The 26,363-nt window shown below is 48.0% G+C and overlaps 1 protein-coding gene across 5 annotated transcripts in view; it reads right to left on the bottom strand.

Moving 5' to 3' along the window:
* LOC140428279 (engulfment and cell motility protein 2) overlaps positions 1 to 26,363 on the bottom strand; it is a 292,926-nt gene that overhangs the window by 122,314 nt on the left and 144,249 nt on the right. For 3 of the 5 annotated variants that reach the window (XM_072514575.1, XM_072514578.1, XM_072514576.1), the window contains exons 4-8: positions 20,719 to 20,791; positions 18,063 to 18,113; positions 6,970 to 7,139; positions 5,436 to 5,456; positions 3,277 to 3,376 (exon numbers count right to left, since the gene is read on the bottom strand). In XM_072514575.1, coding sequence (XP_072370676.1) covers positions 3,277 to 3,376; positions 5,436 to 5,456; positions 6,970 to 7,139; positions 18,063 to 18,113; positions 20,719 to 20,791 — 415 coding nt within the window. The remainder of the gene's footprint in view (positions 1 to 3,276; positions 3,377 to 5,435; positions 5,457 to 6,969; positions 7,140 to 18,062; positions 18,114 to 20,718; positions 20,792 to 26,363) is intronic. The other 2 variants (XM_072514577.1, XM_072514579.1) reach the window with 1 other exon arrangement.

The following is a 26,363-nucleotide window of genomic DNA, read 5'->3' as shown; positions in this document are numbered from 1 at the left end:
AGGAGGCAAAAAAGCTGCAAAGCAACACTGGCATATTAAATGAATGGGCAACAAGGTGGCGGATGTAGTATAATGTAGGGAAGTGTGGGGTTATTCACTTTGGTCACAAAAGTTGGAAAGCAGAATATTTTTGAAACTTATAAATGTTGATGTTTAGAGGGACTTGGGTGCACTCGTGCAAAGAACACAAAGTTGGCATGCAGACACAGCAAGAAATTAGGAAGGCAAATGACATGTTGGCCTCTTATTGCAAAGGGGGTTGGCGTACAAGGATAAAAATGGCTTGCTACAGTTGTACATTTTTATTTTTTATAAATTTAGAGTACCTAATTCTTCTTCCCCCCCCCCCCCCCCCCCCCAAGTAAGGGGCAATTTAGCATGGCCAATCCTACCTACCCTGCACATCTTTGGGCTGTGGGGGTGAGATTCTCGCAGATACGGGGAGAATGTGCAAACTCCACACGGACTGTGACCCGGGCCAGGATCAAACCGGTGTCCTCAGTGCCGTGAGGCAGCAGTGCTACCCACTGCGCCACCATGCTGCCTTTAATATTCCTATGATGAGGGGATGAGCAAATTGGATCTATATCTTTGGGAGTTTAAAAGAATGAGCGGAGATCTTATCGAGACATACAAGATCGTGAAGCAGATTGACTGAGAGGTTGTTTCCCCTGGCTGGGGAATCTAAAAAACAGGAGTACAGTTACAGGTTAAGGAGCCAATCATTTAGGTAAGGAGAGATTTCTTCACTCAGGGTTGTGGAAGCCCCATCGTTGAATATATTTAAAGTTGAGATTTTCGATCCCTCAGGAAATCAAGGGATATTGGGGAGCAGTGGGAAAGTGGAGTTGAAGTCAAAGATCAGCCATGACAGTATTGAATGGTGGGGAAGACGCGACAGGCCATCTGGTCTACTCCTGCTCCTATTCCTGATGTGCTTATTATTGATGACCTGTGATTACAAAAGAGGCGATAGTTCATTTACGCAAGACACCTAAATGAAGGGCCATGGTTCCAAGAGGATAATTTTACCTTGACTGAAATTAAAGTAGGAGAGGGGGCAAGATTAAAGTGGGTAGCAACATGAAGGTTTAGGTTTCAAAATCTAGCAGATTGTCAGATAAAGGGAAGGCAGAGGTAGAGACGATGAGCAAGGTGAGAAATCACTCGGATCCAGTGAAAAGAATTGAGGGAGAGCGGGAAGTCTTGGCTGCATCATGCAATAGGGAGTAATAACGAAATCCCCAATACTCCACGATGCCACTGGCACAGGAACTGCTGAAAGATTTCTTTTTAAAAAAAATTTTAGAGTACCAATTCTTTTTTTCTCAATTAAATGGCAATTTAGCGTGGCCAATCTACCTCCCCTGCACATCTTTGAGTTGCGAGGGTGAGACCCATGCAGTCATGGAGAGAATGTGCAAACTCCACACGGCCAGTGACCTGGGGCCGGGATCAAACCCGGGTCATCAGTGCCGAGAGGCAGCAGTGCTAACCACCGCCACACCCCCGGCTGCTGAGAGATTTCTACCCTGCCGCCAGGATTTTAAACAAATTGTGACAGAAACAAACCCTGGAGTCAGAAGTCTGGAGCCCTACTCCAGAGACATGCACACATATTCAAAGCACAGCATTGGAGGAAAAGCTATTCAAATAAGAGATGAAGAGTTCTCCCCATTATCCTGGTCAATGTTTTATGTCTCAACCAACAGCACAAACATTACCTGGTCAGTTGTTTTGGGTGCTCGTTATATGAAAATTAGTCGCTATTTAAAAAAAATATATAAATTTTTACGGGATGTGGGCTTCGCTGGCTAGGCCAGCATTTGTTGCCCATCCCAAATTGCACTTGAGAAGGTGACGGTGAAGTGCTTTATTGAACCGCAGTCCATGAGCTGTAGGTACACCCACAGTGCTGTTAAGGAAGGAATTCCAGGATTTTGACCCAGCGACAGTGAAGGGACGGTGATATATTTACAAGTCAGGATGGTGAGTGACTTAGAGGGAAACCTCCAGGTGGTGGGGTCCCCAGGTATCTGCTGCTTTTATCCGTACTGTCATGGGAGTGTCCCTTTAAGAAATGTTTTTGTCTTATCACATGGCTTCAGTGATGTAATTGGAGCTGGGTTGTGGCTCTGAGTTTTTTACTTTTGCTTTTGAGTTGGGAGCTGGCTGAGGCTCAGTTTTATTTTCGCTTTTAGTTTGACCTGGTTTTGTATTGCACAGGTTGGAAAGAAGTGTCTCTCCATCTTTAGTTTAAAAGCTGTTTCCAGATTACTTGATAACTTAAAAGAGATAACTGTTTTGGAAAGGAAAAAAAAAAAAAAAGAGTATCCATACCACGTCTTAAAGATTGTAAGAGTGCCGTGTGCTGGGCCACACCTTTGAAAAAGGGTTTCTGGTTTATGGGATCTTGTTATTAAATTGGAACAGTTAAAGGGGGGAATTTATTAAGGGTTATACATAGATTAATATAGCTGTGTGGGGTATTTATGTTGTAGTTGATACAAATGCTTACTGTGTGTGTTTATAAAAATCGTAACTAAATTCGTAGAATAAAGCTTGTTTTTCATTAAAAGTGCTTAAGGTCTCTGGTGTATAACACCTGAAAGGCAGGCCGCTGTGCTCATCGTAACCAAAATTGATAAACAGTTGTAGGTCAGGTGAACTCCATGATATACTTTGGAGTTTTCTAAACCCTGGCCCATAACAGTAGTGAAGGTGGTTTTGGAAGGTGCTGCCTAGGGAATCTTGGTGAGTTCCTGCTGTGCTCTTGCAGATGTGCGTCGCTGGTGGAGGGAGTGAATGTTTGTGGATGGGGTGCCAATCAAGCGGGCTGCTTTGTCCTAGATGGTGTTGAGCTTCTCGAGTGTTGTTGGAGCTGCACTCATTCCACATTGTAATAGTGATTGTGCTTCAAAAGTATTGGATTGGCTGGAGGATTCTTTGGGACAACCAGAGGTTGTGAAAGGTACTATGGAAATGCAAGTCTTTCCTCCTAACAATAAAAGAGTGACTAAGAGTGACCCACTCCATTGTTAACAGATTGCAGATAGATACCGAGGAATCATCTGTCCGTTTCGTTCAGAAGGAAGCACGGGGCAAAGAGACCTGGGCAAACAGGGCCTAGCCAGCGAAGCCCACATCCCGTAAAAATTGATATATTTTTAAAAATAGCGACTAATTTGCATATAACGAGGCACCCAAAACAACTGACCAGGTAATGTTTGGGAACTACCAAGTAATCAGCTTGTTAGTAACGCTCTCTCTCCTGACCTGTTTGATGAAGGCAGTGGAAATCATATCCCAGGAGACGATCCCGTGATCCATCAGTTCCAGGAAGGCAGTCAGCGTGAAGGCCAGCATCTCACCAAAACTGTGGGAAAACATGCGGTTCAAAAGGTCACCACACAGAAAGCCAGCCGATCGATTGCAGTCTCGGGCACGCACTGCCGTGAACAACGGGAGCATCAATAATTGCGTGAGTTGGATGGCTTTTCCAAATATATAGGGCAATCCTGAATACCTGGTCTGTAAATGTATCTATCACCAGTTGGGTTAATGAGCCAGTCATACAGGGAAGGTACCAGGAGAGAGGCCTGAACTGAACTGGGCCGAGTAAGCTGATCGCAGTCAGGTTAGGAATATGAACAATCAGGTAGTCGTCAACACCATGGGTTAGGGAAGAGGGATTCAGACCAGTTCTCAGTCCTGAGTGCAATCGGGCGATACCCCTTACCCCTGGCACAGATGGGGGTGAGATTAGATTCTGTGCAGAGAACCCCTCCAAGGTTAAATTGCTTGTTCGCACTTGCAGATCAACGGTCAATAAGAAAATGAGAAACAGGTGTAGGGCTATTGAGCCTCTCAAACCTGCTCTGCCATTCAGTTAGGTCACAATTGATTTGTAGCTCAACTCCACTTGCCCATCTTTGCTCAATATCCCTTCATTTCCTTATCCAAAATATATCAATCAATCAATCTCTCTCCAGAAAACTCCAACTAGCTGCTGACATCCACAAAATTCTAGGGGAGTGTTTCAGATTTCTTTTAGCCGTTTTGTGGAAAAAAGGGTTTCCCAATTTCGTTCCCTTAGCAGCAGACACAGTATCTACCCTATCGAATCGTTTTAACAATTTCAACAATTCAATTCAATCAACCCTCCAAGGCAATAATTAGGTATCTCCACTCAGATTAAGTGTCAAAGGAGCACTAGTACATGTGGGACCGTGAAAGCAAGGTGTTTAATGTGTGTGATCAAGGAGAATTAAAGAGGGAGCTCTCAGGAATCTATATGTTAGCAATCTGCGCTACAGCAGACAACAGAGCAGCTACTCAGCTGTATCCGTGACTGCTGCCCAATCACCAGCTAACCTTCAGAGTAGGAATGAAAGCAATGCTCAGCTCATTAAACTGCCAGCTCCTGCAGATAATCTGAATGTTTGCAAATGAGGCAAGGAGATCCCGAAAGGCCCACTTTATTGATTGTGCCTTCCAGATGATTGTGGATAGAGTGTGGCAGGAGCAGCAAGATGCACTGGGGGGGGTGTGTGTGTGTGTGTGTGTGTGTGTGTGTGTGTGGTGGTGGTGGTGGTGGTGGTGTGATGGTTTGTACCCAATAATAACCCTAGATGTGCTGGGGTCTCCCCAGAGGCCCCCAAGCAAGGACTGAATGGCAAAAGCAAACCTCTGCTGGGCAATTACCATGCACCGGGAAACATCTGACATTGGATGGTTCCAACTCTCTGAGCACAATAGTTACCCAGGACAAGTTAGAACGATTAAAACCACGTTTAACTCTCGAGTAACTACAGTACTGACCTCCCCCTGACCTCCTCCTCCCAGAACCCATGGGAACCATCGAAAAACCTCCTTCGTCCACCCCGTCTAACCCGCACCCCGATCAATCCTTCCTGAACCCGGCACCACTACCCCCTCACCAAGTGCCGTAAAATAGAGGGCATTACTTCATTCTTCACTTCCCCCACTCTGCTTGCACTCAACCGAAGGCCTTGGGAACCCCATTGCATTTTCCCACCCGGCTCAAGTTGGGAGGCTGGGCGAGCAATGTGCAACTGTATTCCAGAGAGGGTAAAAAGGAGCAGAGTGGCATTCCGACTGTGATTGCCACTCTATGGAAGTTCAGGCCCCATAAATCAGAAGAGGAAATTGAACAGTAGGTATGGGAAGTCGTCATAGGGCAATGAGTAGATGTCCATTCATCATGAAGCTGCAAAATGATGTGCGAAAGGGGTTTGATTTGCCAAGATAAGTAATGTTAAGATAAGGCTGTTAATGATCTTGCACTGTACTATATGACTGTCAATTACCTATAAAGCAATGTGACACAATTCAATGTTGGCACAAATAGTTATCCAATGAGGATGAAGCTGTCAGCCATTGTCTAAATAGTTTCACACAAGAACATGGTTTACCTGAATTTATCCAGTAAGTTGCTGGAAGTGAAACACAAAAGGAGGATAAATGAGGATATACAAGTATTAGAACAGGCCAGAAAGGTGAAACGTGCAATTCTATTGACCACCTACTCTCAATTGCACACAAAACTAACAAAAAAAATCTTTCTCTGCTCCCAAATACCATCAACTGGTTAAAGGGCTCACAGTTTTCCTTACTGTATCTAACGGTCCACCCTCCCTGCACTTGGCAAGATTTCACACCAAAAAGTACATACTGAGGACAGTTTTGAGTGGAAGCACTGATGGTAGCATTCAGCTGTCCAACCAATATGAGGGAGGCTATCAGAGAGGCCATGAATTGGTAATCGTACGTTGGGGTGGGAGGAGGGTGGGCACCAAAAAGACTACAGAGTGGGTAGTTGCGCTGGGAGCCATTGATGACAGTGGCCAGGTATTTATTCTGTGCTGCTTCTTGGTTTCCTTTTTAAGACAAGGTAGAGGAAGAACAATCTAGTATCTTGGAACATGAAGCTCACCTCAGCACTCTAACAACCATTCCTTCGGATGTCAGAATCAGCTCAGAGGCGCACACTTCGGATGGCCTTCACGAGTTCAAACATGAACAGAGGGCGAGTCACAGATAACAGCTGAAGGAGGGAAATCAGCTCTTGCAACCCAGCGGTCAAGGCCACCGGTGAAATGGTGGCTACTTCCCCAACGTTACTCATGAAGGTCCTGCCTTCTCAACCTTGTCCCTTACCCGAGGTATGGTAGCACCAGTCAGCTCTCCCCCTCACAGGGAAAAGCAGCCTATGGTCATCTGGGACTATGGTGACTTTACCCTCATCTTTACTTCCACAACGTGAACTACTGAGTGAGTCACTTGCCCAATAGCACACGGTGATGCAAGCTGGCTTGGCTGCAATTGAGGATTCCATCACCAAGCTGACCTTTAGCATGCAGCAAGGATTATCCACTAGATGGGTTCTGATAGGGCAACACTTCCAATGATAACCTTCAGGCATTGAAGCAATGGTGCCGGAAGGGGTTAAATGGGGTTTGCAAAGTGTTTAGGATGTCTCTGAACCCATTTTACATTGTAGAATCATACAGCACAGAGGGATGTCAATTATCCCACAGCTGTTTGCAAGAATTATTCTGGTTAGTCTCACTTCCCTGCTCTTTCACCATAGCTCTGCATAATCTTTCCTTCAAATATTATCCAATTCTCTTTTGGAAACTACTGCTGAATGTGTTTCCTTTCAGTCAGTGCCTTTGAGATCATAATTTGTGACATTAACAAAATCCTCATCTGCACGTTGCTTCTTTTGTCAATCATCTTAAATCTGCATTCTGTAGTTATTAATCCTCCTCTATGGAAACAGTTCTGCCTTATTTACTCTATTAAATCCCTTCTATTGAATCTCTCCTTAACCTTCGCTGCTCCAAGAACAATCACAGCTTCTCCACGTAACAGAAGTTGAAATATTGAACTTCGCAATCAATCGAAGAATGAAAATATACATTTATTGAAATTTAGAACACTAACTTCGTTCCACTTTCCACCAGTAGTGTAAGGATGAAAATGCCTTCCATGTTGATAAACTCGGTGGCGAAGGTGGCGTCAGCGGAGAGTTTAGCCAGTTCCTTCAACGCGTCAAGCCGAGAGTCCAGGCCGGAAGACTGGATCCTCTCCAAAAGCTGCCGGGCTGCTCGAGTCTGTGGACAAGAGTTGGCATGGGAAATGACTCTTCTGTACAATGAATTCTCAATTTAAAAATCAATAAAATGTCTTAACACATAATACCCCAGGAATTTATTCAATTGTTGCATTCTCCTCTCCCCCTTTTAAGCCTCCCCGCTGCTACAGGTAACTGCCTGACTAGAGGCCATGCAGATGACTGGCACCTTCTGTTCCAAGTCTCTGCTAGTTTGGTCTCCGAGAAAGTGGACTACATTGGTTCCTCTTCTCTAGTTGACTCTTGCAAGATTCCAGCACTACGGGGGCCTTCAGTAGGTTTAAGACCTACTTTAGCAAGCCCCGTTTGATCCCATCCCGTTTTGGCGGAATTCAGATTCCAAAGCCTCACGGGACGTGGGTATATCCCGCGAGGCGCGAAGGCTGCAGGGAGGCCCACGGGAAGCTTCACCCGGCATCTACTGGCTGCATTCTGCTCTCGATCGAGCGCACTGCGACCACTGAATTGCGCCCTATGTTCTCCCGCCGAGCTGAATCGCACCTGATTTGCACTCGCAAATCAAGAAGCAAGTCACAATCCTTAGCCATGCAAATCTATGTATGGCGAGGGATTCCCTAGGAATCCTGCTATCGGCCGCCATTTTGAGTGGGCGGACCAATGAGATCCAGCGGCTGGGCCCCCTTCAACGCAATTCAGCACCCCCCCCCCCCCCCCCCACCCTCATCAGAGCCCCCTCCCCCACCCCACCTCTTGTGATAGGCCCCTCAATGACAGAGACCCCACCAGAGACCCCCAAATTTGAGAGACTCCCACAAGAAGACGCTCCCCCCCCCTCTGAGGGGGTTTAAAAGCAACCGATTGGTTTTCCCTTTCCAGGAATTTACAAGTGCTGCTTCCTCTGCCTGAGCCAGCAGGTGTATTGCACAGCTGTTTTGAAACAGCAAATTCTTTCACTGCCTCTGTCTGGACCATGCTCTAACTTCCAGACAGGGGCTCTCTTATTTCGGGGGGGGGGGGGGGGGGGGGGCGGGCAGTGGGCAGGTCTTGCATTATTGGGAGGAGGGTGGCCCTCCGGTGGGACTTTGGGGGGCAACTAAGAGTTATCCTCTTGGCCCACTATGAAGTCCACCGCGTCAAGGCCAGATTTGTCAAGACCTGCACCAATTCTCGTCCATACGATTCCCAGCCCAGAGGACCGGAGAATCATAGGGGCCGGGGGAATATGGTGCCTGGTCCTTTGATGACCCATTTCCATCCTCCCACTGGCTCCCACGAACTACGATCCCAATGCCTGCAGGGGACCGGAGCATCGGAACACAGGCGCCAATCCAATTCTTTTGTCCCACGCTGGATTCTCTGCCACATCGGGAGCTCCACTACCGGCGATGGAGAATCCAGCCCCAGAAATGAAAACAGGAATTTCTGGACAAACCCAGCAACTGAGGAGGGAGTAACAGAGCCAACATTTCGAGTCTGATATAACTGGTCTTCAGACTGGAATGGTTAACTCAGGTGCTGCCAATACGGCGTGGTGGCTCAGTGGTTAGCACTGGGACTGCGGCGCTGAGGACCCGGGTTCGATTCCCGGCCCTGGGTCACTGTCCGTATGGAGTTTGCACATTCTCCCAGTGTCTGCGTGGGTTCGCACCTACAGCCAAAGATGTGCAGCGTAGGTGGATTGGCCGTGCTAAATTGCCCCTTATTTGGAAAAAAATAATAATTGGATACTCTAAATTTATAAAACAAAAAAAATAAAAAAACATAAATAAATACATTTTTTTAAACTCGGGTGCTGCCACACTGGCTGAATTTTTCCAGTATTTTCCAGTACATTGTTTTTATTTTTGCACTGAAGTGTCAGCCTATATTTTCTTGCTCAAGTCCTGAGGAGGGACCTGACCCCCAAATCTTCTGACTTGGGAGGCAAGAATGCTACCGACTGAGACACAATTGACAAGCAAGACCAAAGCTATTACTGCGTCAATCTGACCCCTACCTACTGACGACATCCTGGTTAACTGCATGAGGCTGAACCAAAACCTTGATGTTATCGGTAACATTTAAATGAGCTTCCAACCACACATTCGGAGAAAGTTAATGTTCCTTAGTACTTCAGTTGGAATTGGGGTTTTAATTGTTTAAGACTGGTTTCCTAGTTCTTATTATCGAGTTACCATTGAAGTTTAATAATAATAATAATCTTTATTGTTGCAAGTAGGCTTACATTAACACTGCAATGAAGTTACTGTGAAAAGCCCATAGTTGCCACATCCCAGCGCAAGTTCAGGTACACAGTGGGAGAATTCAGAATATCCAAATTACCTAACAGCATGTCTTTCGGGACTTGTGGGAGGAAACCGGAGCACCCGGAGGAAACCCACGCAGAAACAGGGAGAACGTGCAGACTCCACAGAGACAGTGACCCAAGCCAGGAATCGAACATGGGACCCTGGAGCTGTGAAACAACAGCTACCCACTGTGCTACCGTGCTGCCCAACAATTCATGCCAGCACCAAGACCGCTTTTTCCTACCTCTAAAATTGTCAGATTCCATCTCAGTTCATCTGCAGAACCCTTCATTCATGCCTTTGCTATCTCTAAACTGAACTATTCCAATGTATGTCCAGATGGCGTCCCATGTACTGCCCTTTGTAAATTTGAAGTGATTCACAGCTCATGTCCTGGCGCACAACAAGTTCCATTCACCCAACCTCTTCTTCTTCTAGGGCAGTCCCTCAGCATCGAGGATGATTTGCTTCCACTCCGGGGAGGTGGATTCTGCAGTGGCTGATTAGTCCATTTCTGGATCCACAGAGTCTGCCACAGGTTTGGCAGGTGGTGTTTGATGAAGTGGGTGGGTGTGAAGTTGTGGATTCTGCCCTCTCCCTCTGCTGTTTTCACTTGGCCTATGCATGTTCCACCCCAAGATGCTCGAGGCGATTGGTGCCTTCGCGAATGCTTTTTCTCCAGTTTGTGCATTCCAAGGCAAGCAATTACCACTTGTTGGTGGGGATGTTGCATTTATTTATGGAGGCTTTCAGTGTCCTTGTAGCGTTTCCACTGCCTTCCCAGTGATTACTTGCCATTACGGAGCTCGGAGTAGAGCACTTGTTTTGGAAGTCTGGTTTCGAGCATGCAGGCAATTTGGCCCACCCATCGCAGCTGATAGAGCATGACCAGTGCCTCGATACTGGGGATATTGGCCTGAAAGAGGATGCTCACGTTGGAATGCCAATCCTGCCAGTGGATTTGCAGGATTTTGCAGAGGCAGCGATGGTGATACCTCTCCAAGGACTGGAGGTGTCTGCTGTACATTGTCCATGTTTCTGATGCATACAGGAGGGCGGGGGCCACGGCTGCCCGGTAGACCATGAGCTTGGTGCTGGGATGGAGGTCTCAGTCTTCGAACATTGTTCCTCAGACGTCTGAAGACTGCATTGGTGCATTGGAGTCGATGTTGGATTTTGCTGTCAATGTCTGCTCGCAACAAGAGGAGACTCCGGAGGTACGGGAAATGATCCACATTGTCCAAGGGTTCACCATGGATCTTGATGGTAGGGGGGGGTTACTGGAGGCCCATTCTCTCATATACCTCGGTGAATGCATCGGCGATGGTTTGTAGCTTGATCTCTGAATGTGTTCACACACAGGTGTGGTTTGGGTACTGCAGCTCAATGTTGGATGGTCTTGGTTCTGGCCTGGAAGCATCAAAGTTTGAACAGTTTCCCACTTGTTCGGTAGGTTAGCTTCACTCCAGCGGGAGCTTCAGGGTGATGGGTGGAGTGTTGCTGCGGGGAAGATGGAGGAAAGCGTTGGTGCTATGATGCAGCCCTATTTGACTCCAGTTTGCACTCGTATTGGGTCTGTGGTGGTTGCGTTGGTGAAGATCACAGCTTGCATATCATCATGGGGCAGGCCGAGAATGGTGACGAATTTCTGCGGGCAACTGAATTTGAGGAGGATGTTCCACAATCCCTTACTGTTGACAGAGTCGAAGGCCTTTGCGAGATCGAAGAAGACAACGTACAGGGGTTGATACTGCTCCCTGCACTTTTCCTGGATTTGACTCGTACTGAAGATCATGTCCATTGAGCCACTTGATGAGGGAAGTCACACTGAGAATCCGGGAGGAGCTCTTCAGCCACTGGGAGGAGGCAGTTGAGGAGGATTCTCACAATGACCTTCCCATGGAGAGCAAGGAAATCCCTCTAATTTCCACAGTCGGACAGGTCCCCTTTCTTGAAGATGGTCACAATTAAGGCGTCTCGGACATCGTCCAGTGTGCTCTCTTCCTTCCAGGCAAAGGTAATTAGATTGGGAATTCTTGTCAAGAGTGCCTCTCCGCAGCATTTTAATACTTCTGCGGGGATTCCATCTGTGCCAGAGGCCTTGTTGTTCTTCAGCGGTTGGATGGTTTTTTCAACCTCAGTGAGCTGGGGCTGCGCTGAGATGGTGACTGGAAACGTATTGCGGGATGGTGTCGAGGGCATTTGCATCGAACGTTGTACCTTGGTTGAGGAGATCCTCGAAGCACTCTCTCCAGCAGGTTTTGACTGCCTCTCTATCTCTGATGAGCGTTTCTCCGTTTTTCTCTCTCAGTGGGGTGGGTCCCTGGTTACGAGAATGGTTTTGATTGCGTCAAAGAAGCCGTGCACATTGTGGCTGTCGGCGAGTTGCTGAGTCTTTCTGTGCTCTTTCCACCCACCATCTGTTCTTTAGGTTGAGAGTTCTTTGTTGCACCTCAGCCTTCAGTTGCCTGTAGGCGCGTTTCCTCTCACTCGAGTTTTGGTGGAGCTGCCGTTTAGGAACGCCTTGGGTTCGTGGTCAAGGAGATCCTGGATCTCCTGATCATTTTCGTCGAACCGGTGTTGGTGCTGTAGCCATGTAAAATGGCTGCGTTCCGATTAATCTGGCCAAAACCCAGTTTAAAACGGCTAACCCGAAAGTCTGCTGGGAAAAGCAGCCAAGAAGACACAAGCAGGCAGCTGCAGACAGTTTGCATATTCGGCTCTGGGAAGGTAGCCCAGATCGATACACAGGGCTATCAACAGCCCATCAACCCAGGTATTCACAGTTGCATTCAGGACTGTTTGCAGCCAATCTATTCAGACATCCACAGTTAAATCGGCTATCCCCGGGAACAATTGCAACATATTAGCAATTGAATACCGGGCCAGACCTGTCGGCGCCTGCAGTGGCCGAAACAAAGACAGGTGAGCGACCACCCCCCGATCGAGGAATCGCCTCACCATTGGACACATCGACCCCAGAGATTGGGGACAGAATCCAATCACTTGGGACTCAGGGTCAAGGGCCGCCCTGGGAGGCGGGAAGCCCCTAGGCCCTATAAAAGTGAAGGTCCAAGTTCAGATCTCTCTCTCTCATCTTCGCCTGCTCGAGACCTTCGCAAGACCAGCCACCGTGTATAGTAAGTTTGAATCCAGCGATCGCTATCCGGCAGAGACACCTAGCCACCGACCTGTAGCAGCCTTTTGAATCCCGCGGGCCAGATTTGATTGGACAAGCCATTCGTTTCCCTGACCTGGTGGGCTCTTCCTAAGTCAAGTATTGGCCAGTGATAGGTTTATTATATAGAAAGTAGTATTAGGGTATTAATATTGCTTGTTGTATATAATAAGTGACCGTTGTTTTAATCCTTACTAAGCGGTGTGCTGTGTTATAAATCATAACCTAAACTTGAACCACGTGGCGGTATCATAAAGATACCTGGCGACTCATGAGCAAAGGTAACCTAAACAGTGCAAATAGACTAAGGTTAAAAAGAGCAACATAATTGGCGACATCCTGACGGGACCCGACATAGAAGTGGAAAACCACTCCGGGAGAACCCCAACATTTTGAATTAGAATCCAATCGGAAACAAAAAAAAAAACACAGGTGTTCAAGCGGATCTGGTTAATAATTCACAATTCGGAAGTGTGTATATGCATGCGTAACTAACGGGGTTATAAGGCAAAACTGATAGATTTTTTGTTGCGTCAAAACTGTCGGCAGTTGGTATTTCGGAAATTAGCGCAAGCCGTACCCGTATCTACCACACCACCTTAGCCCCCTGTTCCAAATTCGAACGTAACGAGCAGATAAGAGAGAGCCATGCAGGCAATGCAAGCGATGCAGCGCCTCATGAACCCCGAAGATTTTGCTGTCGCACCAGTCAGCAGCGTAGGAGCAGGACAGTGTCCCGTTTGGGAAGTGGAAATCCGCAAAGTTCTGCAGGGCAAAGGATGGCCCGTGTGGAAGGATTTCTGCAATAACGATGACTCAGGTCCTGGAAGTATAGGGCATACTTGGTGGGAGAACCTGAGTGAGATTCACAGAAAGAGTTTAGCAAAAGCGCGTAAGCCGATGGCAATTGTGTCCTGTCTGGCACAATTGCGAGCCACAGAGGAGGTCGTCAGGACGCTCCGCAAGGAAATGGAAGGCAAACATCGGATGAGTAAAATCGATGTATGCGAAATTGAGAAAGAGAACCTGGAGTTAAAAGGGAAATTAGCAGCAAAGGACGAAGAGGTGGCTGACGCCAAACGGGGTCACCAATCTTGTCTGGCGCACTCGAGTAGTTTCCAGTCACAATATGAAAAGGCTTATCAGGACCTGCAGCGTGCAGTCCTGGTAAAGAAAGAAACAGAAAACCAGTTAGAGACGCTCCAGAAACGATGCAGTGATCTCAAGGCAGCCTTGAGAGCGCTCCACGCCACAATCACGGAACAAAGGCAGAGTACTTTAGACCATGCAAAGTGCCGAAAGCAGATTGCAGACTTGAAAGCACTGCTTTATGTCCAAAAGGGATTTCAAGAAACCTTTGGGGAAAGTTTAGAACAGGAAGACGGCCCTGATTGGGAAGAATTGCAGGAGACAGCGCAGAGATATGTTCAGGGAGCATGTGCGCAGGGAAAACCCCAAAGGAGGAAAGCACCCCCACCCCCCACACAACAGATAATACAGGCTCCCATGAACCCTGTAACAGCCCACCGCACCGCCACAGCAGACGAGGCGGAAGTCTTATATTCCACCCCCCTCACAGTGACCCAATTACGGGACGCGTGTGCCAAAATCACACCGTTCCTCCCAGCTTCAGACCCACACCATTTCTTTGCCACCGTCAAACACCAGGCGACCATGTACAGCCTGGATGAGAAAGAGCAGGTAAAGCTCACGGTCCTTAGACCCATCGGTCGCAGCAGCCCTTCCCGACCCACAGAATGTAGGAGGAGGCACCCTTGCAGAAATGCATACCGCGATCCTGGATGCGATCGGGTACAACCGGGGCGACCCCGTAGACGGTCTGAATAAATGCAGACAGAAAAAGTCTGAACACCCCGCAGCGTTCGCAGGACGCTTGTGGATTCATTTTGAAGCCGTTTTCGGCAACGTAGATCGTGCCCATTTGTCCCCAGACAATATGGCCAAATGGACCCGCACCCTTATCTTCCATGCCACGGAAACAGGACAGAATGCCTGTAGCAATTATGACCCCTCGGAGGAGGCTCATAATGAGAAGTGGGTGGTCAAGAGATTGTCCCGCGTTTGGGAACAAGCGGCTGACGGTAATTCAGCAGCTAGAACCCCTGAGGAAAACCAAGCCGCCGCAGACGTGCAGGCAGTAAGAACCACTCTTCACAACCCCGCCTGGGTAAACGAGAGAAAGAACAGCCCCCCAGCCAAACCGCAAGAGTGCTACAATTGCGGAAAATTGGGACATTTTGCTAGAGAATGCAATGGCCCTAAGAAACCACAGAGTGCCCAACCGACAGGCACTCTCGATAAGAAAAAGGCAGAACCCGTAGCGACCGAGAACTGAGGTGTCCACATGATGATTTAAAGGAGACACTTGGTGAAAAGTGTTGTCCTTTCTGATGGAACCTGCAGAATGTTTTATGTTGTCTGTCTCTTTGTTAAATATTGTTGGTCCTACTGGAGAATTTTCTCACCGCCCCACACCCATTCACCTGAACTTTTTAAACTTTCCCACTGACACCCACCACCGCCACACGCCCATTCGGCCGATACCTCGGAGGACTTGCCTCAGACACCCACCAGAACAGACGCCCGATCGTAGCTACTCATCTGATTTGATGGTAGAATCAGAACAGTAACCCCACCATGATGACTACATTTTTGTCCGTTCTTTGGTCGCTCAGGTAGTGGAGAAACGGCGTGAGGCCCGCCCTGCCTGGGGACCCCCCCGTTGGTCAAAAACGCTTGGGTAGGGAAGATACGGTATTGGTAGCCGTCCTACCCGGGGACTCCAACCAAATCTTACCCGTCGCGGCCCACACGCACCTCACTCGAACTTTTTTTTCAAAAACAGTTTGATTTTATTTAGGCAACCTTTGGGTTGCTGCCACATGCTATTTACATCCTAGAACATTTGGATGATAAACTTAGCACTGGTCCACCATTGGGAAGTGTGCCGTGTCCAAACATTTGTTTTGGAAAAAAAAAATGGAGGGAGAGTCACATACTGTGACCAATTATAAGGGTTTAATTGGCCCCAAGAAGGACAGACACACTAACACACCAGATATTAAACCGAAGTATTTACACACACTACGCTTGTCTTACAGAACTCCAGAAGCTCCAAGTCCGGAGAAAACCAGCAAAAACAGGAAAGGAAAAGAAAGAAGACAGCCATGAGGACTCCTTTCTTCGAGCTCAACATGTTTAATATGGACCTTTGGTTGCGCGGGAACGCGGACCCCATTACTCCAAACCCCCCTGCCGTTAACACTTCACTGCCCCGTAGTACCGAGGGCCCAGTCACCAACCACGCTGCATTATCCTGGTGTGCCAAGTTCATAACTTGGTACTCCCTATCATACATCATTGAGGCACTGTTGGCATTGGCTATACTCAGTTGTGCAGTACAGACCATGCGCCTCCGCAAGTGGAAAAGGAGAGCGTACCGCTCTCGAACCCCGGTCTATCGGATCCGATCCCCGATATTCGGCTATGACCAAACCCCAGACCCCCGCAACATATGAATAATAAAACATGCACTGGCGGTTTGTTTTTTTCCTGTAAATTATGTGTGGAAATGTATGATCCTGAGCTTGACTGCCAAGCCAGGAAAGAATATATTAAATGTTGTAATTGTCATTGTATAGAGAGATAAGACTGTAAGTTTGAAGAATTGTTTAGGTAAAATTAGAGGTTCCCAGTATATTTTTTTCCAGACACATGCCCCTGCCTGACATAGCGCCCTCAAGAATTGTTTAGGTAAATGTTTGTGCATAGCTAGGGTCAGAGTAGTGGCCTTGGGGGAGGTGCCCCCCCCCCCCCCCCCCCCAAAGTCGGGAAACGAAGAGGACAAAATTTATGTGATCCTTCACGCTTCGCGTTAGGATCACAAGGCGGGAATGTAGCCATGTAAAATGGCTGCGTTCTGATTAATCTGGCCAAAACCCAGTTTAAAACGGCTAACCCGAAAGACTGCTGGGAAAAGCAGCCAAGAAGACACAAGCAGGCAGCTGCAGACAGTTTGCATATTCGGCTCTGGGAAGGTAGCCCAGATCGATACACAGGGCTATCAACAGCCCATCAATCCAGGTATTCACAGTTGCATTCAGGACTGTTTGCAACCAATCTATTCAGACATCCACAGTTAAATCGGCTATCCCCGGGAACAATTGCAACATATTAGCAATTGAATACCGGGCCAGACCTGTCGGCGCCTGCAGTGGCCGAAACAAAGAAAGGTTAGCGACCACCCCCCGATCGAGGAATCGCCTCACCATTGGACACATCGACCCCAGAGATTGGGGACAGAATCCAATCACTTGGGACTCAGGGTCAAGGGCCGCCCCGGGAGGCGGGAAGCCCCTGGGCCCTATAAAAGTGAAGGTCCAAGTTCAGATCTCTCTCTCTCATCTTCGCCTGCTCGAGACCTTCGCAAGACCAGCCACCGTGTATAGTAAGTTTGAATCCAGCGATCGCTATCCGGTAGAGACACCTAGCCACCGACCTGTAGCAGCCTTTTGAATCCCGCGGGCCAGATTTGATTGGACAAGCCATTCGTTTCCCTGACCTGGTGGGCTCTTCCTAAGTTAAGTATTGGCCAGTAGTGATAGGTTTATTATATAGAAAGTAGTATTAGGGCATTAATATTGCTTGTTGTATATAATAAATGACCGTTGTTTTAATCCTTACTAAGCGGTGTGCTGTGTTATTAATCATAACCTGAACTTGAACCACGTGGCGGTATCATAAAGATACCTGGCGACTCATGAGCAAAGGTGACCTAAACAGAGCAAATAGCCTAAGGTTAAAAAGAGCAACAGTGCTTCCTGGTCAAGAGCCCTTCAGGCCCCTCACAAAACCCCCTTGTCGCTTTGACCCAGCTTCTGACCGTCCGCTGTATGCAGCTCATAGAAGAATCAGAGAAAAGTTGCAACCCAGAAGGAGGTCATTCGGTCCATCTTGTCCATGCCAGCCTGAGGACACCCAGATCCTTTTCTCATCCCACCTTCTGCACCCAGTCCATAGCCCTGTAGCTCAGAGCACTTAAGGTGCAGATCCAGATACCTTTTAAAAGAGTTTAAAGTCTCTCCCTCCACCACCAACTTGGGCAGCGAATTCCAGACTCCCATTACCCTCTCTGTAAAAAGATTTCCCCTCGTGACCCTCTACACCTTCTGCCACTCTTCTTGAATCTATGTCCCCAGGTTCTAGAACTCGCCACCAAGTGAAACAATGTTATCCTGTCCACCCTATCTCTTCCGACACGCACGCACGCACGCACACCCTGCAGACATACAAGGCATCTGGAGCTCACTGCTTCCATTTAAATTAGACCTGCTTCTCAGTTTAGAATGCACTTGGGGCCAACACATTCCAGCAAGGCTGAGAGATCCAAAATATAACCCTTTTGTCATTCATTCTTTGGAAGATGCATAAAATAAATGAATACTCAAATACTCACGGGGGAGATAGCCAGCCGCAGTATGGTCCCATTTTTAATCTCGTTGCGAGTCTAGAGAGGATTGGAGGGAGGGGGGGGGAAATCATGAATTGAAAGAAAAAAAACAGCAATTGATTGATTTGATTTGTCACATGTACCGAAGTACCGTGAAAAGTATTTTTCTGTGGCCGAGGAACGTACACAGTACGTACATTGTAGACACAAGAATAATCAACAGAGAACATTGACAAATGGTACATCGACAAACAGTGGTTGGTTACAGTGCGGAACAAGGGGCCAAACAAAGCAAATACTTGAGTAAGAGCAGCATAGGACGTCGTGAATAGTGTTCTTACAGGGAACAGATCAATCCGAGGGGGAGTTGTTGAGGAGTCTTGTAGCTGTGGGGAAGAAGCTATTCCTATGTCTGGATGTGCGATGGCAGGGTCTGGAAGAAGGGAATGCCTGGGTGGGAGGGGTTTCTGATAATGCCTTCCTAAGGCAGCGAGAGGTGTTTACAGAATCAATGTGGGGGTGGCAAGATTGTGTGATGCGTTGGGCTGAGTTCACCACAGTCTGCAGTTTCTTGCTATCTGTTGCCATACCAGGCTGTGATGCAGCCGGATAGGATGCTTTCTACCGCACATCTGTAGAGGTTTGTGAGAGTCAATGCAGACATGCCAGATTTCTTTAGCTTCCGTAGGAAGTAGAGACATTGTTGGGCTTTCTTGACTGTTGCATCCATGTGAGTGGACCCGGACAGGCTTGGTGATGGTGACACCCAAGAACTTAAAGCTATCGACCATCTCAATTAATTTATTTTGTCCGTATCACAGAAGTTGAGTGTAGGGGGTATAGAGAGAGGTTAAGCTTTTGGGCAAAGTTCCAGACTCCCATTACCCTCTCTGTAAAAAGATTTCCCCTCGTGACCCTCTACACCTTCTGCCACTCTTCTTGAATCTATGTCCCCAGGTTCTAGAACTCGCCACCAAGTGAAACAATGTTATCCTGTCCACCCTATCTCTTCCGACACGCACGCACACCCTGCAGACATACAAGGCATCTTTTAAGGCAGTGTTGGGTATTGGGAGGGTTGTAGAGTGATCAGTCATGGCGTCCCGATCGCGGGAGAAGTACCCAATGGCCACTACCAGCTTTTGAAAATGCTGACCACGACCGGTTTTTAGGTTGAGAATGCCAGCAGTCCCACTCATGCATGCCCCCTCAGGCCAATCTGGAAATGCACAGGCCCGGAACCCAGCGGGGCACTACCTCCACCTAACGTTAGCGCATTGACCCAGGGCTAAATTTATTTCTAAAAACGGCAGAGTCTTCCCACCAGAAGCAGCGGCAGAAAGCAAGTCACATGCCCGGCACGTACACTTGACGTCAAGCGGTCTGTGCTTTGGCCATTAAATCACAGAGGAGAGATTCCTCTATTTTATAGCTGCCAGCAAGCAAGCAACAGGACTGTGTGGGGAACCGAAGATGGATCATTTTGTAATAAGGAAGAGAGAGGGCCAGAGACACACAAATAGTCCACGATCTTACAACCAAATCTGCCTGCTGAAGAGCGCTTCTCAGGAGAGTCCACAGCAGGACAAAGCAGTGCTGGTGTGAGCTCCAGGACCTCTGATAAACAAACCGTTAAGAAGCTGAAATTATGACAAAGCAGTATAAAGATGATTTCTTGAGGTATGGCTTTATTAATTGTGCCAATGTGAATTAGGATGCACAGCCCATGTGTGTTAGGTGCAGAAAGTACTGGCAAATGAGAATTTAAAACCCTCAAACCTTCGAAGGTATTTGAAGATTTAAGCATGGCGAGTTGGAGGACAAACCTCTTGATTTTTATCAAAGGATGCAGCGAGAACTTAAATCGTCAGCTGAAATCCTTCGCACAAATGTAACATTGACTGACAAAACACGTTAGGGGTGGCACGGTGGCAGTGGTTAGCACTGCTGCCTCACAGCTCCAGGGACTCGGGTTCAATTATGGCCTCGGGTGACTGTGTGGAATTTGCACTTTCTCACCCTGTCTGCATGGGTTTCCTCCGGGTGCTCCGGTTTCCTCACACAATCCAAACATGTGCAGGTTAGGTGACTGGCCATGCTAAATTGGCCCTTAGTGTCCAAGAGGTTAAGTGGGGTTACTGGGTTACGGGGATAAGGTGGAGTCATGGGCTTAAGTGGGGTGCTCGTCCCAAGGGCCGGTGCAGACTCGAAGGGCCGAATGGCCTCCTTCTGCACTGTAAATTCTATGGTTCTAAGTGGGGTCATGAGGACCAAGCAGGCTCACCTGTCGCATTAAAGATAAGCAAAAACGGTGTGTTGAAGTTCGGGTGGCTTTGGTTGCGAAGGTGAATCAGCGAGGGAACCGAAGGTAGGTGGGTTGGCAAAAGTGGGTCCCAGGAAAAACAGTTTGAAAAACACTGGTATAAGGTGTACAGGCAGTGAAGTTTACTGAGGTTAGGGGTTCGCTCTGAATCAGGATGGATGCCAATGTGTGCAATCAGTGGAGGCAAAGCCCTGGAATAACTTCAGATGCTCCAATGGAACAGTCGGATATTTCTGTGTGGATAATCTTATTCATTATGCATGTGATGAATATTACTTAATTACTGATGGAAATTAAATGCATGGTATTGTGAAAGGCTTCAGGAGGCAAGTAGCTGACCTTTTCTGTGATGTATAGCTGGGTCCCATCAGCATAGCGTAGAGTGTAGTGTTCTGGATTTGGTAAGGACCATCTGGAACGCAAAACAGACAAAGCACATCACAAAACAGGGCAATTCCCTTCTGAGTGCAGCTTAGCGAGCCACAATAGCTGGTGATCCGAAACAATAAACAGTAACCAGCAAGAATGAGTTATTTGCAACAGTGATCGCAAGTAATATTCCCCAACCAGTATATCATCGATCACTGACAGAAATTAATCAGTAATTATAAATTACCAGTCTATTGCCATTAACAATGAGTAGGTCATTCAGCCACTCGTGATTCCTTCCCTACCCAGTAAATACTGATGCAGGGTTTTCTTTGGGGGGGGGGGGGGGGGGGGGGGGGGGGGGGCATTTGCTCACTGACACACTGCCCCATAGCTACAGAGGCTGATGTTAACACACAATTCTATCACTATCAAACACATTGTTAACACACTGTTCCATACACAAACTGCCCTCATGTGGGAATAGCGATGGTGTCATTTTTCTTTTAAACAAGATTTTTCTTGAAATTTTACCATTTTATATCAAAAGGTTTACAAAACGCAACAGTATCAACACTTCAGAAAAGTACAAGCAACAACAGTAAGAGGAACCCCAATAAGAGAAATGCCACCCAGAACAATCCCCCTCACCCCTTGCTAATCTTCCCCCCCTCTCTGCCCCACTATCAGCTAACAGTAACCAGGAATGGAATTTAACGGAAACATTTCTAATTTAAATTGTGGCGGGTTTTGCAGGGAGTTTGCTGACAGGTTCCCCACCACTATCAAACACTCTGGCCCTGGGGAGTATCTCGCCGGTTTAGCCAACACTTTGAATTTTTTCAGCACTGGGGAGCTGAACTCAAGAGATCAGGACGCTATTTTGAAAGAGTACCCTGATCTCAAAGTGAGCTTGTGGGTCCCTCCCACACATGGGCAATGTCACCTCCACACACATAGGCATCACCCCCCCCCCCCCCAACTAAGTGAGAACACCCAGCTATGGGGGTACCCTTCTTCAGCTCCCCCCCTCCCCCCCAAGCCTCATTGCAGCACCCCCCTCCAGGAGCCCCACCCATCATTCCCCCAACCGCCCAGAGGCCCTACTTATCTGTCCTGCACACTCCCACCCTTCAAACCCTCCCCTCCACCCTCCTATAAATTGCATGGCCTGGACCCTTGGCAATGCCACCCTGGCACCAGGAACCCTTGTACTGCCATGCTGACAGTGCTCCTGCCAGCACCATCTGGGCACCTTGGCAGCACGAAGATGCCCACGTTCCAGGGGGAGGGCCACGGAATTACCCTGCACTATCCCGGACCACCCAGGGGCCTCTGATTGGCCAGGGGACCCCGTCGGGTGCTGTTCCACCCGGTCCAGGCTTGCATGGATCAATACTGAACTGCGCCTGGCTGCAGCCTCACTAGTGAAGTGGTTAATCTCGGGAGGCTGATAGATCCCAGGAAACGTGCCTAAGTAGGTTTAAAACCTAGCAAAGTGCGTACCGTTTGGTCATGACCCCTTTGGGCGGCATTCTGATTTTGTCGCCTTGCGGGACTGGGGTAGACCCGCGAGGTGTAAAGGCTGCTGGGAACACCTCTCCTGGGATCTACCGCAGCGTTGCACTCTTGCTAGAGTACATCGCAGCCACCAGATTGCACCCCAGATCTTTACAGTGCAAAAAAAACAGGCACCATCTACAATAGAACCCATTAAACGACCCTCTCACTGTGAACTTGACCTCCAAGATACAAGAATTCCATAAAACCACCCAGCCACGTTTCGGGCACTGGTTGGCATCACCTGCTGCCAGCTCAGCAATAACTGTCGCTAGGCCAACAGCGATGTGAATGCCAAAGCATAAACACTCCCTCCCCTCCCGGTTGGTCCGATACCCCAAATACAACGACTAACAGACAAGGCTCTATGTCAATAATCAGGATTGTCAATATTATGTGGAAAAGGGACCCCCAAAAACCCACCAGCTTGGGATAGGACCAGAACATGTGGGTATGGTGAGCAGGCCCCCTCAACCCTCTCAAAAAATCGACTCATCCTGGCCCTAATGAGGTGTGACCTAAACACCACCTTTAGCCTCTTGCTGCCTTAACTGATGCGCGCTCAAGTTGGCTAGCCTTTCCCCATACTCGCATACCATCCCTTTTAAGCGCCGCAGCTGTCGCACCACCCAGCCTGTGGACAGTAGGTCAAACTGCATTTGCAGCTTCTTTCTGAGCGGCAAGAGCTCTGTCGTTGGGTCGCTTGCATACTCCCTATCCACATCCAGAATTTTGTTATCTCCCGACACACCCGCCAGTTCTCCGATCCATATGTGACTTGAACGAGATGATCCCCCCCCCTAATCACCGCCTTTTAATGCCCCCCACACTATGGGCGGTGAGGCCATCACATTCTCATTCCATTCAATGTAGTTCTTTATGGCTCTCCTGAAATCTTCGCACAGAACCAGAGTTCTGATAACAGACCCACATTAAGCCTCCAACCTACGCGCTGCGCTTGGCTCCCTCCAACTTTAAGTCCACCAGATGTGGCACGTGATCTGAAATAACCACCGCCGAGTACTCCACTTCACTCCAGGTAGCAAGATCCTACCCATAATTTAAAAAAACCGATACGTGAATATAGCACAGTGGTTAGCATTGTGGCTTCACAGCGCTATGGAACGGGTTCGATTCCCAGCTTGGGTCACTGTCAGTGTGGTTTCTGCATGTTCTCCCGTGTCCATGTGGGTTTCCCGTGTCCATGTGGGTTTCCTCTGGGTGCTCCGGTTTCATCCCACAGTCCTGAAAGATGTGCTTGCTAGGTGAATTGGACATTCTAAATTTTCCCTCAATGTACCCGAACAGACGCCAGTGTGGCGACTAGGGGCTTTTCACAATAACATAATTGCAGTGTTAATGTAAGCCTACTTGTGACAATAATAAAGATTATTAATACACCTTATATACCGGCAGAAAAAACAAAAACTCCTTATTCCCCAGGTGCATAAACCATCCCTCCTGTCTCTTCCATAAATGCCATTAACACTTACACCATTCTAAAGGGACCAGCGATCTGGGGCTGGAGCAGTTCACCTTTGGATCCAAAACACAATTGAAATCCCCCCTAAAACCAGCTGGCATGTGTCTAGTTCCGGAATGGAAGCCAACATAAACTTGTCTTATAAAATAGACATTGTCCCAATTTGGGGACAAAGTTCACCGCAACCCACCCCACCAACGTACCTGTGACCATCACATACCGACCCCCTGGATCAGCCGCCACTGCGACTTCCTTTGATAATTGGGGAAGCAGATTATCACCGTCCTCATGGTTCATTCAGTCTTGGCTTTTGCCTGAGCGCCCGATGTGCTCTGTCCAATTCCAGACGGCAAACATTTCATCCCCTCCCACCAGCCGAGAAAACATTTCGGAGAAATACTGGGTCAGCTTTGGGCCCTCCGCTCCATCTGGCAGCCCCACCAACGTGAGGATTAGCTGCCGTGATCTCTTACAAGGTCTCCACTTTCAGTCTCAGGCCTTTAATGCTTCCCGCCACCATCAGCGACTCTGCCTCCACCGAGGCAAACAGATCCTCGTGCCTCGACAAGGTCTCCTCCACCTCTTTTAGCGTCTCGCCTTGTGCCTTCACCACATTCAAAGTTCGCACCAACTGTTCACAAATCTGGCCCAAAGACTCCTCAAAATCGGCTTTGAAAGATTCCTCAATTTCCTGGCCCTGCCGTTCAAACTGGCTGACCGCACGGTAGCACAGTGGTTAGTACAGTTGCTTCACAGCACCAGGGTGCCAAGTTCGATTCCCAGCTTCTGCACATTTTCCCTGTGGCTTTTGTGGGTTTCCCTCGGGTGCTCCGGTTTCCTCCCACAAGTCCCGAAAGACGTGCTGTTAGGTAATTTGGACATTCTGAATTCTCCCTCCGTGTTCCTGAACAGGCGCCAGAATGTGGCAGCTAGGGACTTTTCACAGTAACTTCATTGCAATGTTAATGTAAGCCTACTTGAGACAATAAAGATTATGATGATTATGATTTGTTTGCCGAACTTTAAGCTCCTGCATTATTTGTCCATCAATTTTTTAAAAATTCTTTCATGGTAGTGGATGTCGCTGATGGGCCAGCATTTATTGCCCGTCCCCGAGGGCATTAAATAATAATGGTTTCATGGTCATCATTAGACGTTTAATTCCAGTTTTCTATTGAATTTAAATTTCACCCACTGCCGTGGTGGGATACAAACCCGGGTCCCACATTACCCTGGGTCTCTGGATTAGTAGTTCAGCGATACTACCATTGCGCCACTGCCTCCCCTATAATGACTAATACTCTCTATCAGCACTCTTGCAGAGAGATTAGTCTGTGTCTTTTTGTAAACTGCCTCGTTCACAAGCACAAATCTATTAATAAGCTCTTTTTTTCTATATGTGGAAACACCCTACGTGTAGGCAGTTTCTACATGTACAATGCTGAACTAAACTAACACAAACAAGCCAAAAATACAATTACCTATACCGCACATAGTAATTTTAAATAATATTCCCTCCACGCTGAAGGCACCGACTCATGTTGAGAGACAGATCCACAATTGCCTAACCCCCTCATTCTTCAGGTGTAAGCATGGACACAGAGTGTTGGCAGCAATTTGGCTATGGCATGCATCACAAAAGAGTCTTCTGCAAAGCAGAGCTAGCCACCCGCACAGGTGGACAAATTGAAAAGTGACCAGGGCTGGGAACACTGGCTGGCTTCTTCCCCAGGGGACGAGGTGGGGTCAAAGTGCACAACAGGACAAAGGGAGCTTCACTCTGCTCGGCTTATCGGCTAATTGGAGTCTCCTGCCCCCCCTCCCCCCCATCCACCCTCCGTGGCTCAAATGCATTACAAAACTCTCCAGTCCCATTCCTCTGCTTCCACAAAGGAAACAATCAATACTCAGTGAAAGGTACAACATTCCTGCCTCATCCAGCTAACAGTATGGCAGCTAATCACAGAACATGGTTATCATGATGGACCTTCCCCTGTGGATCTTGGCAACTTCATCCACCACATCTTAACAACTGGCGATATCAGAAATCCAGTGTATGTAGAGTGGAAGTTATTGCTGCAAATATCGTCCAATCCCATACCATCTCCATCACACAACCTTAAAACTACCAATCAAAAAAATTTCCAAATTCTCTCAACAACTTTGATCGTCACCATTTCTAATCTATGCCAGCCCAACAAGCAGGTGGAGGAAGGGGTGGGTGGGGCAAGTGTTTCACTCAGGTTTGACTTGACGTTGGGGGTGGGGGGAGGCATATTGTTGAACAAGAAAACAGAGTTTACGGGGACTAGAGAGATGCGTAACCCCGGGGGGGGGGGGCTCCAGTGGTGTTGGTGAATGTGAATGCGCCTATTTGGGACAATGCCGGATTCATAAAAAGCTATTAGGGGCAATCCCGGATTTGGACTCTCATCAGCTGATTTTGGGGGAGGGGAGTTTAATTGTGTATTGGAGCAGAGGGTGGATGGGTTGAGCCCTAAGTCGATGGGGAGCTCGATAATGGCGACACGAGCTGAGAGGGTTTATGGAGAGGATGGGGATGGTGGATCCG

The sequence above is a fragment of the Scyliorhinus torazame genome, chromosome 8 (genome assembly GCF_047496885.1).
Source record: "Scyliorhinus torazame isolate Kashiwa2021f chromosome 8, sScyTor2.1, whole genome shotgun sequence".
NCBI lineage: Eukaryota > Metazoa > Chordata > Chondrichthyes > Carcharhiniformes > Scyliorhinidae > Scyliorhinus > Scyliorhinus torazame.
This window is presented reverse-complemented; position numbering and strand designations above follow the sequence as displayed.